Below are 15095 nucleotides of genomic sequence, written 5' to 3'. Positions count from 1 at the left end.
TTTTTTTTTTTTTTTTTTTTTTTTGAGACGGAGTCTCGCTCTGTTGCCCGGGCTGGAGTGCAATGGCTGGATCTCAGCTCATTGCAAGCTCCGCCTCCCGGGTTCACGCCATTCTCCTGCCTCAGCCTCCCGAGTAGCTGGGACTACAGGCGCCCACCACCTCACCCGGCTAGTTTTTTGTATTCTGTATTAGCCAGGATGGTCTCGATCTCCTGACCTTGTGATTCGCCCGTCTCGGCCTCCCAAAGTGCTGGGATTACAGGCTTGAGCCACCGCGCCCGGCCTTATTTTTTTGTATTTTTTAGTAGAGATGGGGTTTCATCGTGTTAGCCTGGATGGTCTTAATCTCCTGATCTCGTGATCCACCCCCCTCAGCCTCCCGAAGTGCTGAGATTAGAGGTGTGAGCCACCGTGCCCGGCCTTTTTTTTTTTTTGAGACAGTCTCGCTCTGCTTGCTCTGTCACCCAGGCTGGAGTGCAGTGGCACCATCTCGGCTTACTGCAACCTCTGCCTCCCAGGTTCAAGCAATTCTTGTGGGTCAGCCTCCCAAGTAGCTGGGACTACAGTCACGCACCACCATGCCTGGCAAATTTTTGTATTTTTGGTAGAGACGGGGTTTCGCCACATTGGCCAGGCTGGTTTTGAACTCCTGATCTCAAGTGAGCTGCCCACCTCGGCCTCCCAAAGTGCTGGGATTACAGGCATGAGCCACCATACCCAGGCTTGAGAGCAATAATTTAAGCCTACTCTTAGAATAACCGTGTATGGCAGATGCACGTGAATGTGTATTCCCAGCTAGGGAATCTGGGAGTGACCAACTAGAACTTCGTTCCTTACCTATGATAAACATCTTAGCCCCCAGTCTGTCACATGGAACATGGGACATACAGGAGATTGAGGCCCTGAGTTTTGGGGCAAATGAAGATTGCCAGGTGGAGGTCATTAGGGGGAGAGTATTATTAACTGAATAGGCTATATACGCTGCATGATGTTTGCAGGCAGTTGCAGTTTTCCTGCCTAGCCCACTGCCACCGGGCCATGCGGATATGTTATCCTGTTATCCAGCCATCACCACTGGACCTTTTCTTTTTTCTTTCTTTCTTTCTTTCTTTTTTTTTTTTTTTTTGAGACAGAGTCTCACTCTGTCACCCAGGCTGAAGTGCAGTGGCGCGACCTTGGCTGGCTGCAACCTCCGTCCCTCGGGTTCAAGCAATTCTCCTGCCTCAGCCTCATGAGTAGCTGGGATTATAGGCACCTGCCACAGCACCCGGCTAACTTTTGTATTTTTAGTAGAGATGGGGTTTTACCATCTTGGCCAGGCTGGTGTTGAACTCCTGACCTCGTGATCTACCTGCCTCGGCCTCCCAAAGTGCTGGCATTACAGGCGTGAGCCACTGCGCCCGGCCACCACTGGACTATTTCTGTACATAAGGTGGTTCTCCTTTCCAGCCCACTGCCACTGGGCTCTTTTATCTGTATGTAAGCCCCTAATATAAGATTGAAGATAAAGTAATCATGGTTTTTGTCATTTAAAGTAATAAAACCTCACATCTCATTTGCTGGCTCTAGATCTCTTCTTCAGCCTCTTGAACCTGGTTCCTTCCCTTGTTGACGTTAATAGGGGTTCGGCACAACACTTGGGTACTGATTAAAGTAGGAATGGGTGTGAAAACTGTCACCCTGTGATGTCCCTGGGAAGTTCCCTGAGGCTTTTGATGCCAGAGCAGAGATCTTTGGTAATTTCCTCACTACTTTATCCCTAGGGCCTGGCACAGGTACTCAATAAATGAATAAATAATGCTGAACTCATAGATTTATAGAAAATACTTGTCGGATTGAATTTTGATTATATCTCTTCCTTAGTTCATCAAAGCCCATCTTTGACAAAAGAAACCATTTGGTCGGTGGCTCAAGCCTGTAATCCCAGCACTTTGGGAGGCCGAGACGGGCGGATCACGAGGTCAGAAGATCGAGACCATCCTGGGTAACACTGTGAAACCCCGTCTCTACTAAAAAATACAAAAAACTAGCCGGGCAAGGTGGCGGGCGCCTGTAGTCCCAGCTACTTGGGAGGCTGAGGCAGGAGAATGGCGTAAACCTGGGAGGCGGAGCTTGCAGTGAGCTGAGATCCGGCCACTGCACTCCAGCCTGGGTGACTGAGCAAGACTCCGTCGCAAAAAAAAAAAAAAAAAAGAAACCATTTGGTTTATTGGTATAGGCAAGAATTCTTCCATACATTTTTTTCTTCTTTATCTTCTAGAGCAATAGATCCCAGCCTGGAACCAAAACATGTGAACCAGTCTCTTCTTTTGCCAAGTGGTAGGAGATTTTCTTTTTTAAGACATGATCATAATTTCATTAAAGAGGGGAACTTTCTTTTTTCTCCACATCCAGAAACTAGAAAAGACAATCTTAAAGGACTATTCTTTATTGAACATATGTGGCTTTATTTAAAACAAAAAGCAACTCACTCTGATGTCTTTGTTTTTCATACATCAGCTACCAGACAGGCCTTTGGCAGCAGAGCTCTGAAGCTCAACAGGGCAATGTCTAAAAGATCAGCTACCAGAGATAATTTGGAGGATGGCACTTACGTCTGGATGAAATCCATCCTTTTTTGCCAGGGACCTCTTCAAGTTCAAGAATTATTTTGCAGGCTGGGCATGGTGGCTCATGCTTGTAATCCCAGCACTTTGGGAGACTGAGGTAAGAGAATTGCTTGAACTCAAGAGTTCAGACCAGCCTGGGCAACATGGTGAAACTCCATCTCTACCCCAAAAATACAAAAAATTAGCTGGGCATGGTGGTGCACACCTGTGGTCTCAGCTACTCAGGAGGATCGCTTGACCCTGATAGGTCGAGGTTGCAATGAACCAAGATCGCGACACTGCACTCCAACCTTGGTGACAGAGTAAGACTCCCTCTCAAAAAAAAAAAAAAAAGATTAATTTGTGGTTTGTAAATAGCTATATAGCTTTTATGACTGGTGATGAACCCAGCTCAGCAAGCACCTCAGGAATACCCAAAGGTGCTTGTTGAACTGCTTTGGGGACAAGGCAGGCAACGGCTAGTGGCTATAAAGTCTAGTGAGTTCTAGATTCTTGGCATCTGCATCACCCATTGTAGGGTTTGCAATGATGTCATCTATGTTTAACTTTTAAATTTCATTAATGCATTTACTCTTTTCTGATATTTTGCATATATGCTTCCCCATAAATTGTATATACTTCCTCTCTAAATACACACACACCACACATATTTCTACCTTTTCATCTATATATGTATTGTGTATATACCCATATATAGATATATACACTGACATCTCTCCACTTATTCTTGAAAGCTTTTTCAGAGAGAAGAAAATGGTATAGGCACAGTTTTCTGTAACTGATATTTTCCTCTGCCTTGCATGGTCTATTTTTTTTTTTTTTTTTTTTTGAGACGGAGTCTTGCTCTGTCGCCCAGGCTGGGGTGCAGTGGCCCCTGGGGTGCAGTGGCCGGATCTCAGCTCACTGCAAGCTCCACCTACTGGGTTCACGCCATTCTCCTGCCTCAGCCTCCTGAGTAGCTGGGACTACAGGCACCTGCCACCTTGCCCGGCTGGTTTTTTATATTTTTTAGTAGAGACGGGGTTTCACCGGGTTAGCTAGGATGGTCTCAATCTCCTGACCTCGTGATCCGCCCGCCTCGGCCTCCCAAAGTGCTGGGATTACAGGCTTGAGCCACCGCGCCTGGCGCATGGTCTATTTTTTCAATTTGTATGTATGACCTGAAAAATCAGTTCTGGCTGGGTGCGGTGGCTCATGCCTGTAATCCCAGCACTTTGGGAGGCTGAGGTGGGTGGGTCACCTGAGGTCAGGAGTTCAAAACCAGCCTGGTCAACATGGTGAAACCCCGTCTCTACTAAAAATACAAAAATTAGCTGGTGTGGTGGCGGGTGCCTGTAATCCCAGCTGTTTGGGAGGCTGAATCACTTGAACCTGGGAGGCAGAGGTTGCTGTAAGCTGAGATCATGTCATTGCACTCCAGCCTGGGCAACAGGAGCAAAACTCCATCTCAAAAAAACAAACAAAAATGTTTGTAAAGCATCTAGGGCGATAATCTAGCATCCAGTAAAATGATCAACTAATGTTCCTCATTTTTATTTACTTTTTATTTTTATTATTTTTTGAGATAGAGTCTTGCTGTGTTGCACAGGCTGGAGTGCGGTAGAGCAATCTCTGCTCACTGCAACCTCCGCCTCTGGGGTTCAAGAGATTCTCCTACCTCAGCCTCCCAAGTAGCTGGGATTACAGGTGTGTGCCACCACACCCAGCTAATTTTTGTGTTTTTAGTAGAGACAGGGTTTAGCCATGTTGGCCAGGCTGGTCTCAAACTCCTGAGCTCAACTGATCCACCTGCCTCGGCCTCCCAGTGCTCAAATTACAGGCATGAGCCACCACACCCGGCCCCTCCTTTTTATTTATTTATTAATTATTATTATTTTGAGACTGAGTCTTGCTCTGTCGCCCAGGCTGGAGTGCAGTGGCACGATCTTGGCTTACTGCAACCTCCGCCTCCCCGGTTCAAACGATTCTACTGCCTCAGCCTCCCTAGTAGCTGGAACTACAGGCACACGCCACCACACCCAGCAAATTTTTGTATTTTTAGTAGAGACGCGGTTTCAACATATTAATCAGGCTGTCTTGAGCTCCTGACCTCGTGATCCACCCTCCTCGGCCTCCCAAAGTGCTGGGATTACAGGCTTGAGCCACCGCGCCTGGCCTCTTTTTTTTTTTTGAGACAGAGTCTCGCTCTGTGGCCCAGGCTGCTGGAGTGCAGTGGCGCTATCTCGGCTCACTGCAAGCTCCGCCTCCCGGGTTCACGCCATTCTCCTGCCTCAGCCTCCCCAGGAGCTGGGACTACAGGCGCCTGCCACCACGCCCGGCTAATTTTTTGTATTTTTACTAGAGACGGGGTTTCACCGAGTTAGCCAGAATGGTCTCAATCTCCTGACCTTGTGATCCGCCCACCTCGGCCCCCCAAAGTGCTGGGATTACAGGCGTGAGCCACTGCGCCCGGCACCGGCCTCCTTTTTATTTTTGGCGACAGTTTCTCACATTGTCCCCGGGCTGGAGTGCGGTGAGGAGAGCACGGCTCACTGCAGCCTCGACCTTCTGGGCCCAAGCGAACCTCTCACCTCAGCTCCTGAGTAGCTGGAATTAGAGGCCCACGCCACCACGCTCGGCTAATTTTATTTTTTGTAGAGATAGGGTCTCACTGTGTTGTCCAAGCTGGTCTCGAACTCCTGGCCTCAAGCGATCCTCCTGCCTCGGCCTCCCAAAATGCTGGATTGTGGTTGAGCCACCACGCCACGCACGGTCTCCTTTTAATGTAAAACATTAAACAGGCCGGGCGCGGTGGCTCAAGCCTGTAATCCCAGCACTTTGAGAGGCCGAGACGGGCGGATCACGAGGTCAGGAGATCAAGACCATCCTGGCTAACCCGGTGAAACCCCGTCTCTACTAAAAAATACAAAAAACTAGCCGGGCGAGGTGGCGTGCGCCTGTAGTCCCAGCTACTTGGGAGGCTGAGGCAGGAGAATGGCGTGAACCCGGGAGGCGGAGCTTGCAGTGAGCTGAGATCCGGCCACTGCACTCCAGCCTGGGGGACAGAGCGAGACTCCGTCTCAAAAAAAAAAAAAAGAAAAAACATTAAACAATGTTTTACGCCGTGCCAGTGAAAGCAAACTGTACTCTCTACGGCGCTAGTAGCAAAAGCAAAGAATTATTACCATGCCTAATAGAGAGGAGCCCTAAAAACAAATCCAGGTCCGCAAAAGCCGATCGACAACTCTGGTGATTTAGAAGAGAATTGCAAGAAACACTGAGCGTCCCAAGTGACAAGGATGGTCTGGCGACCACATTTCCCGGCAGCCCTCGCGCAGCCAGGCCGCTTAGAGGATTGAACTCCTCCGCAGGAGGCGGGTGACAAAGGGAGGGGATAGGCGTGAGGTACTGTGGGTAGGAGACGGCCGTCGGCGGAGGCGCCATTTTGTGGAGCAGCCGAATCTTGTTGGAGGTTCGGGGACGCAGAACCGCTACTGCTGCTTCGGTCTCTCCTTGGGGTAAGTGCGGTGGCTGTTTAACGACGGTAGGTTCTTGCCATTGGGGCTGGCCCCCAGGCCTCCCTTGTCAGCTGCCGGAGGCGACTGATCAGCTCCAGCCGTTTCTCTAGAGGGGCTAAATTACCCCAGGCGTTGGAGGGCCGCGCCCTTCCTTGTTGCCCGCTCTGTCAGTTTCCAGAGGTCGTCCAGCCAGCTCAGCCTCTGGCCTGCTTCTTTCTGGCTGTGACTTTGCCCCTTGTGGGTACACGTCCCCTAATCTCCAGCCCAGCGGAGCAGTGGAGCTGTCCCCTGTCCCTCTGGCCCTCCTCGGGAGCGCCCTGGCCGTCTCTGGCCGCCATCCCCCCTCAACTGCAACTGAATCGCCCTCTCCAAAAAGCTGTTCGGTGATGGCCGATCTCCGGGTTAAGAAGCTCCTGGGAGGCGGGAGGGGTGTGTGCGTGGAGGGCAGGCCGGACGCTGGAGTCGGTCGAGCAGGCCGTGACGCCGCCATCTCGGCTGCGAGACCCCACGGAGGTGGGTGCCGGCACCGCCCGGGAGAGAAGGGGCAGCACCAGTGAATATGCCTCGGGACTTGTTTTCCCCCAGTGGTTCTTTTTCATTTATTAATTTCAACAAATCGTTGAGCATTCGCTCTAGACTAGGCTCCAGAGACTAATGGAACTGATTTCTCGGACCTCGCGCTCATCGAACGTGGTCCAGCTGTGTGATGTCTTATTACCAACGGGGAGCAGGTGGGCCGGGCTCTTCGCCACTCAGTGGTTTGTAGTCATAAGAACTGACTCAAGACGTGGTGGTTATTGTTACCTAGGAATTAGGTCGTTTCTAGCTTTGCTCTTGTCTTATGCGATGTGTTATTAATGTAGTAGATTTCAGTCAGCTCAGAATCCCAGCTTTTACGAGGTTTTAAATTTTTCGTCAGAAATGTTTGAATTTCATGTTGCTCTTTGTATTAATGAAGACTCTTGGATTAATGTTTTAACGGTCAACTATCCCACTAGAGTTGCTTTGATACAAAACCAAAGGAGCTCATTGCAGCTATGCCCTTTTTGCTTTGTAATTCTAAGGTAGGAGCAGGGAAGGAGTCTTCTGCTTGCTCCATATTATGATTCTGTTGTTAAATCTGGAATCTAATATTTTAAAGTATTCTTAATCTTTCGGTTTTGCTCATGGTTAACAAAATGTTAGCATGATTTTAACGTTGACAGTTTGTCCCCACCACCTGCCTACCTTAGATAATCGCTGTCAGTGATTTGAAGGTTTGATGAAATCCCAGCCTCAGTAGTATCCAAGCTTATGGAGCTGTTGACTTAAGTGATCTCTGAGATTTACAGCAATTACTCTCTCTTGTCTCCTAGAAAAAATAGAATTTGAACCTTTTGGAGCTGTGTGCTAGATCTTCAGTGGGCAATGGGTTCAGACAAAAGGTAAGTTACTATAGTACATGACTTTGAACTCAACATTTCAGTGGGGACTGAACTCTTTGTTTAAAATAGTTTATCAAACTAATATGTGAGTGTTTTGTGCCAGGCATTGCCGATGAACACCTTTATGGTCCTGTTGTCACAAACTACAGTCTAGTGAGAGAATTAAAGTACTGTGTGAACATGCTGTGATAAAGTATAGGGTGGTCTTATAACACATAGGAAGTATGTCTTTTTCTTGTTCACAGCCAGGAAAGGTTCCTGGAGAAAGTATTCTCTGGAAGGAAGCTGAAGGATAAGAAAGAATTTTAGGCAAAGAAGGGCAGAATAGAATGGGTCCCTGAGGGTACCCTGTGTGGACAGCAACCTTTGCAGAATCCAGGAGATCATACAGTCTGGCACTTAGCACAGTTCCTGGCTGTGGTAAGCAATCAGTGAATGCCAGTTCTTGTTATTGTTCCCTAAATACCAAGATGATCCAGACTTAGAGAGCTGAGAAGCTTGGGACCGTGTGTTACATGAAGAAAGAAAGAGCCAAAGAATTAGTGGAAAATTAAGATGAGAGCATTTGGCTATTGGGTACACACTCTCAGACCATTTGATTTAAACACACAACCTTGTTCGGCCATCTGCCTTTTTAGTATTGAGGTCAGTCCCTGTGGTAGATCACATTGACAGACCCAAGGGACCTTAGGAAATGTTCATGTCACATGGTGTTTTAATGCTATGTCAGCAGTCTGTGGTTCTAAATAGCTTATTAAATTAACATTTACCCCTTTGGGGTGTCTCAGTCCCATATTTTCTTTGATTCTTTTTATTAAATTTGTATATTCTAAATGAAGCCCTTATAAACCTTTTCTTTGCCGCAGTCTTATGAATCTGGTAAACAGTTTACAAAAGACCTGTTTTATCTGTGGTCAAATAGGTTTAAGCCCCTTAGTATTAGGTTTTCTTATGAAGCCCAGTGCTGCCCTTCAACCAAAAATAAACCAGATGTTATAAGAAGAGTGTTCTCTTAAGGGGTGCTAGTTTTGGGTAACTATCCAGTTATATCTGACAGACAACTAAGTTGCCTGATGGGGAAAAAAAAGACTTAGTTCATCCAGGTTTTTGGTCCATTTTCTAGTAGGTATGATACTCTTGAGAGTAGATGAGCCAGGGATGTACTTAATTTCACCCTTTAAAATTGGGTGAAATTCAAGTAACTGCTTTTTTCCTGTTTTTGGTCTGAATCAGGGATGAAGGGATAATATGTAGACTCTAGGCTTGACAAAGTGCGAAAATAAACTTGGATAGGCCGGGCGCGGTGGCTCAAGCCTGTAATCCCAGCACTTTGGGAGGCCGAGACGGGCGGATCATGAGGTCAGGAGATTGAGACCATCCTGCCTAACACGGTGAAACCCCGTCTCTACTAAAAAAAAATACAAAAAACTAGCCGGGCGTGGTGATGGGCGCCTGTAGTCCCAGCTACTCAGGAGGCTGAGGCAGGAGAATAGCGGGAACCCGGGAGGCAGAGCTTGCAGTGAGCTGAGATCCGGCCATTGCACTCCAGCCTGGGCGACAGAGCGAGACTCTGTCTCAAAAAAAATAAAAAATAAAAATAATAAACTTGGATAACATGAGCCTTTCTTAGAAATACTCAACCCAAATGTTTGTTTCAAATTTAGCATAAATTCCTGACAATTATCATTACATTTAGGGATGTAGGTATTTTCCCAGTGGTTATCTTAGTAAACTGGAATTTGGTAATACATTTTAACACTTTAAACTATTTGGATATATCTTATAAACTGATCTGTGGGGTGTGTGTATTTTTAACTCTGTCTTTTAAAGGTACAAAATGTGACTGACTTTGAAAATTATTTTCCCTGGCAGAGTGAGTAGAACAGAGCGTAGTGGAAGATACGGTTCCATCATAGACAGGGATGACCGTGATGAGCGTGAATCCCGAAGCAGGCGGAGGGACTCAGATTACAAAAGATCTAGTGATGATCGGAGGGGTGATAGATACGACGACTACCGAGACTATGACAGTCCAGAGGTGAGTGACCAGTGGCTGTATAACCCCCAGAAACACCCTGAGTCTTATAGTAATAGAAACAGCAGCCAGGCCACCAGGCCCAGTGGCTCCTTCCCATAATCCCAGCACTTTGGGAGGTCAAGGTGGCCAGATCACTTGAGGTCAGGAGTTCAAGACCAGTCTGGCCAACGTAGTAAAACCTGTCTTTACTGATAATACAAAAATTAGCTGAGTATGGTGGTGGGCACCTGTAATTCCAGCTACTTGGGAGGCTGAGGCAGGAGAATCACTTGAAACCTGGGAGGCGGCGGTTGTAGCAAGCCGAGATTGCACCGCTGCTCTCCAGCATGCGTGACAAAGCAAAACTCTGTCTCCCAAAAAAAAAAGAAAGAAAAGAAATAATAGCCAGGGTTTACCTAGGGCTCACCATGTACTTTTGAGCACTTGACTTCATGAATTCATTTAGGTCTCAGTACAGCCTGATAAGGTAGGTGTTATTACCATTTTAAAGAGGAAACAATGGGGTTATGATAACATATTAGTGCTGTGTTTTGAAATGAATGATAAATATAAGTTGGCCAGGCGCGGTGGCTCACACCTGTAATCCCAGCACTTTGGGAGGCCAAGGCAGGAGAATCCCTAGAGCCCAGGAGTTCAAGGCCAGCCTGAGCACTCTAGGGAGACCTTGTCTTCAAAATAATAATAATAATAATAATAAAATATAAGTTGTTTTAGTTATCTCAGTATGTCTTTTTTTTTTTTTTTTTTTGAGACAGAGTTTCACTCTTGTCACCCAGGCTGGAGTGCAGTGGTGCGACCTCAGCTACTCAGGAGGCTGAGGTATAAGAATCGCTTGAGCCTGGGAGGTGGTGGTTGCAGTGAGCTGAGATCGTGCCATTGCACTCCAGCCTGGGCGACAGTGCGAGACTGTCTCAAAAAAAACCAGAAGGCCGGGCGCAGTGGCTCACACCTGTAATCCCAGCACTTTGGGAGGCCAAGGTGGGTGGATCATGGGATCAGAAGATCGAGACCATCCTGGCTAACATGGTAAAACCCCATCTCTACCAAAAATACAAAAAATTAGCTGGGTGTGGTGGCAAGCGCCTATAGTCCCAGCTACTGGGGAGGCTGAGGCAGGAGACTCGCTTGAACCCGGAAGGCGGAGGTTGCAGTGAGCCGAGATCATCACACCACTGCACTCCAGCCTGGGCAATAAGAGGGAAACTGTCTTAAAAAACAAACAAACAAAAAAAAACAGAAAAAGAAAACACTACAGACTGGGCGTGCTTGTAATCCCAGCACTTTGGGAGGCCAAAGCAGGAGGGTCACATGAGGCCAGGAGTTCAGACCAGCCTGGGTAACATAGTGAGACCCCTGTCTCAAAAAAAAAAAAAAATTGCAGTGAACATTACCATGGAATGCTTGTATCAGTTCTGTAGACTTCCTGCTAAGGATAATTTCTAGGCGTGGAGGGCCTGTTTCAAAGAGTACAGGGTGATGTTAATTCTGATTTTGTTTATTATAACTCAGAGAGAGCGTGAAAGAAGGAACAGTGACCGATCTGAAGATGGCTACCATTCAGATGGTGACTATGGTGAGCACGACTATAGGCATGACATCAGTGACGAGAGGGAGAGCAAGACCATCATGCTGCGCGGCCTTCCCATCACCATCACAGAGAGCGATGTAAGGGGAAATGACAGTTATAACCAGCAGTCAGTAGACACAATGAACTTTGAGCTTCTACCATTATTTTCTCATGTTATTGTTTTATCTTAAGCCAGTAGAGGTTGAGTATCCCTTATACAAAATGCTTGGGACCAGAACTGTTTTGATATTTTGGGTTTTTTTTTTTAAGTATTTGCATTTACATAAGTCTAAACATGAAATTCATTTATATTTTGTATATGCGTTACACATGCCAAAGGTAATTTTATACAATACTTTAAATAATTTTATACACAAAACAATGTGTGCTTTGTTTTTTTTGTGTAATATTTTTGTTTCCGTTTTTTACACAGGGTCTTGTCACTCAGGCTGGAGTATAGCAATGCAATCATAGCTCACTGCAGCCTCGAACTCCTGGGCTCAAGTGATCTTTTTACTTGAGTAGCTAGCAAGTGCATGCCACCACACCCTGCTAATTTATTTTTTGTAGAGACAGGCTAGGCTAACTGTGTTGCCTGGACTAAAAGTTTTGACTGCCCTTTTGTCTGTGACCTTTCAAATAAGGTCAGGGGTGGAATTTTCCACTTGTAGTGTCATGTCAGTGCTCAGAAAATTTCAGATTTTGGAGCATTTCAAATTTTTGGATCAGGGTTGCTCAGCCTGTATCTCAGCTAGTGAAATATTTTTCTGTCTTTAGGGAAGAGTTCTCTGAACTAGGTTCCGAAGTAAATTACCATATTGGCCAGGTGCTTGTGGCTCATGCCTGTAATCCCAGCACTTTGGGAGGCCAACGCGGGTGGATCACTTGAGGTCAGGAATTTGAGAACGGTCTGGCCAACATGGTGAAACCCTGTCTCTACTAAAAATACAAAAATTAGCTAGGTATGGTGGCACATAGCTTTAGTCCCAGCTACTCAGTGGGGCTGAGACAGGAGAATCACTTGAACCTAGGAGGTGGAAGTTGCAGTGAGCCAAGATCACGCCTTTGTACTCCAGCGTGGGTGACAGATCAAGACCCTGTCTCAAAAACAAAAGTAAATGACCATATTTATATTTAGGCTTTGAAGCTCAATGTATGAGTGTTCTGAATGTCTGTAACCACAAGGAGCAGGTCTTGTGTCTTCATTAGCTCCTAGAAAATAATCAATGCATTTTTATTGAATTAGTTACTTATTAGATGTGGTTGATTGGTAAATACCTAATTTTCTTTTTAACCTGGCCACCCTTTTATTAGTTGAAAATTAAACTACCCATTTGAAACCTTAGAAAACCTTGTTAAAAAGGAAGGTTCAGACTGGCCAATTAGAGTCTTAGTATACTTGGCACTGCCTGATTGCCAGCAGCATCTCTGGTCCTCACCCTTCCTTCCAGCCACACCCTACTTCCCACATCCTGGACTTTGGACATGTCCATTGCTCTACTGTTGTGCCTTTTTCTTCTTGGAGATGCCGGTATGTAAAGCCTGATCTATGAGGCAGAGCTGCTTCTTCGTTATTCTCTTTCTAAGGCACTGTATTCATGACCTTTACTGTAGCTATCAACACACGTCTTCGTCTCTACCACAAGATCTCTGAAAATAGGCCTCTGTGTGACCTAGTCACCTCTGTGTCCCCAACCCTTGAACACAGTATGTTACTCAGCCAGTGCTCTTGGTAAAACTGAATGTGAGGTTTTAAAACATGCTTTTAAAAGATGTAAGTACACAGCATTGTGCCAGTATTTGTTTTTTTGTTTTTTTTTTGAGACGGAGTCTCACTCTGTCGCCCAGGCTGGAGTGCAGTGGCACGATCTCGGCTCACTACAAGCTCCGCCTCCCGGGTTCACGCCATTCTCCTGCCTCAGCCTCCCGAGTAGCTGGGACTACAGGCGCCCGCCATCTCGCCCGGCTAGTTTTTTGTATTTTTAGTAGAGACGGGGTTTCACCGTGTAGACCAGGATGGTCTCGATCTCTTGACCTCGTGATCCACCTGTCTCGGCCTCCCAAAGTGCTGGGATTACAGGCTTGAGCCACCGCGCCCGGCTGCCAGTATTTGTTTTATTGGAGTAATCAAAGTAATATTCTGACTAATGTATAGTTGAATTTTGGATAAAGCTCGAAATAAGCGTTGGATTCCCATAGCTTTGGGTTTCTAAACCCTGGAAGTAATGAATGTGACAAATGTGAGACGGGATATTAGAGTTAATAGTGGGTAATCATTCCATTATTTGTGATCCACTGCACATCTGCTACACTGTACATGTTAGATGCTACAGTGATACAGAGCGATGGATCTTGCCTCAAAAAAAGCTTATGGATGAGTAGCTAAGGTCAGCAGATAATGGTGACAAGGCAGAATAGAAAGGGGTTAGAGGCCAAGTATGGTAACTCATGCCTGTAATCCCAGCACTTTAGGAGGCCAAGGTGGAAAGAGTGCTTGAGCCCAGGAGTTGAGTCCAACCTGGACAACATGGTAAGATGCATCTCTCCAAAAAAAAGCCAGGCTTAGTGGGGCGCTTGTCTGTGGTCCCAGTTACTTGGGACACTGAGGCAGGAAGATCGCTCGAGCCCAAGAGGTCAAGGCTGCAGTGAGTTGTGTTCACACCACTGCACTCTAACCTGAGCGACAGAGCAAGGCCCTGTCTCAAAAAAAGAAAAAGAGGGTCATATTGGGAAAGGTCCTATTGAAAGAGGTCTGCCTAAGAGCTCTTGAAGGTTATTTAAGGGAAATTGTTACTAGTGGAGGGTAAGGAATCTTCTATTTTTATTTTTGTGAGACAGGGCCTTACTCTGTCACCTAGGCTGGAGTGGCATGATTGTGGCTCACTGCAGCCTCCAACTTTTGGGCGCAGGCAATCCACCAGCCTCAGCCTCCCAAGTAGCTGGGATTACAGGCATGTGTCACCACTCCCAGCTAATTTTTTTGATCATTTTTTTTTTTTTTTTTTGTAGAGACAAGGTCTCTCTTTGTTGCCTAGACTGGTCTTGAACTCTTCAATCAGTCCTCCCGCCTGAGTCTCCCAAAGTGCTGGAATTATAGGCGTGGAAAACTAAGGGAATGGTGTGGTAGGTGGGCCCTTCAGGCAGAGCGTCATCACATGAGCAGGGAATAGAAAGGCACTGCATCTAGGTAAGGCGTAGCAATCAGCTTGATTTGACTGGAGTCAGAGGCTTTTGGCAGGAGAGGGATGAGTGGCAAAGTGCTATTGTGGCTAGGGGCTAGAGTTTTCAAAAGCCTAGCTAAGCGTAAAAGAATTTTTACTGAGGGTTGGCCAGGCGCAGTGGCTCATGCGTGTAATCCCAGCACTTTGGGAGGCCGAGGTGGGGAGATCACGAGGCCAGGAGATCGAGACCATCCTAGCTAACATGGTGAAACCCCGTCTCTACTAAAAATACAAAAATTAGCTGGGCATGGTGGCAAATGCCTGTAGTCCCAGCTACTCGGGAGGCTGAGGCAGGAGAATCGCTTGAACCCAGGAGGCGGAGCTTGCAGTGAGCCGAGATCGCGCCACTACCTGGGCAACAGAATGAGACTCCATCTTAAAAAAAAAAAAAAAAAAAAAGAATATTACTAAGGGTTTTGCTTAGTAGCAGAGGCTGCTCTAGTTAGACAGGAAGGGCAGAGCTGAGTTCAGTTAGCTGTGGCAGTGGGAATGTGGGAAGGAGCTGCAAGAAGTCCTACAGCAGTTGATTCAGGAAGCCTTGCTGATTGATCAGATTGTCCCCTTAAGGTGGAGTCTGTTAGGCATGTGGCCCTAGGACCTTGTGGAGGAAGTGGACAACATAGGTAGCACAATTTTGGGGCTGCCTTGCTGATGATAAAAAACTTTTGTAATGCTGTGTGTTTTAGGCTTCTTCAGGGAAACGAAAGTGGCTCCTGTAAGAAGGCTGGTTTTCAGCACA

At 46.7% G+C, this 15095-nt stretch overlaps 1 protein-coding gene across 3 annotated transcripts in view; it reads left to right on the top strand.

Moving 5' to 3' along the window:
- The first annotated feature begins 5970 nt into the window (after positions 1-5970).
- RBM5 (RNA binding motif protein 5) overlaps positions 5971-15095 on the top strand; it is a 33803-nt gene continuing 24678 nt past the window's right edge. For 2 of the 3 annotated variants that reach the window (XM_023231674.1, XM_023231673.1), the window contains exons 1-4: positions 5971-6106; positions 7462-7530; positions 9403-9568; positions 11078-11233. In XM_023231674.1, coding sequence (XP_023087442.1) covers positions 7514-7530; positions 9403-9568; positions 11078-11233 — 339 coding nt within the window. In that variant the 5' untranslated portion in view covers positions 5971-6106; positions 7462-7513. The remainder of the gene's footprint in view (positions 6107-7461; positions 7531-9402; positions 9569-11077; positions 11234-15095) is intronic. The other variant, XM_023231675.2, reaches the window with a different exon arrangement.

The sequence above is a fragment of the Piliocolobus tephrosceles genome, chromosome 2 (genome assembly GCF_002776525.5).
Source record: "Piliocolobus tephrosceles isolate RC106 chromosome 2, ASM277652v3, whole genome shotgun sequence".
In the NCBI taxonomy this organism is placed as follows: domain Eukaryota; kingdom Metazoa; phylum Chordata; class Mammalia; order Primates; family Cercopithecidae; genus Piliocolobus; species Piliocolobus tephrosceles.
This window is presented reverse-complemented; position numbering and strand designations above follow the sequence as displayed.